Below are 209 nucleotides of genomic sequence, written 5' to 3'. Positions count from 1 at the left end.
CTCACTTGCGCTGTGGGTATGACGTTCATAATGAGAGACACAAAAGCCGTCGCCTGCAGACACAGCACCACCATACACCCCCACCAGTGCTAGCTAGCTGGCTAGCTAGCTAGCTAGCTAGCTAGCTAGCTAGCTAGTTACCTTATTAGCTAGCTATCTTCCTTAGCTAGCTAGCTAGCTAGCTAGCTAGCTAGCTAGCTAGGTAGATG

General features: G+C 50.2%; 1 protein-coding gene across 1 annotated transcript in view; it reads right to left on the bottom strand.

Moving 5' to 3' along the window:
• Positions 1-29, bottom strand: part of EMH_0069670 (uncharacterized protein) — a gene marked incomplete at both ends in the record, with an annotated part of 719 nt that extends 690 nt beyond the window's left edge. The window contains one exon of the mRNA XM_013498895.1: positions 6-29. Coding sequence (XP_013354349.1) covers positions 6-29 — 24 coding nt within the window. The remainder of the gene's footprint in view (positions 1-5) is intronic.
• Between the last annotated feature and the right edge of the window lie 180 nt (positions 30-209).

This window comes from Eimeria mitis, genomic scaffold, assembly GCF_000499745.2.
Source record: "Eimeria mitis Houghton genomic scaffold, Emh_scaff3804, whole genome shotgun sequence".
Lineage (NCBI taxonomy): Eukaryota > Apicomplexa > Conoidasida > Eucoccidiorida > Eimeriidae > Eimeria > Eimeria mitis.
Note: the sequence above shows the minus strand (reverse complement) of the source record. Positions and strands in the feature narration are given on the sequence as shown.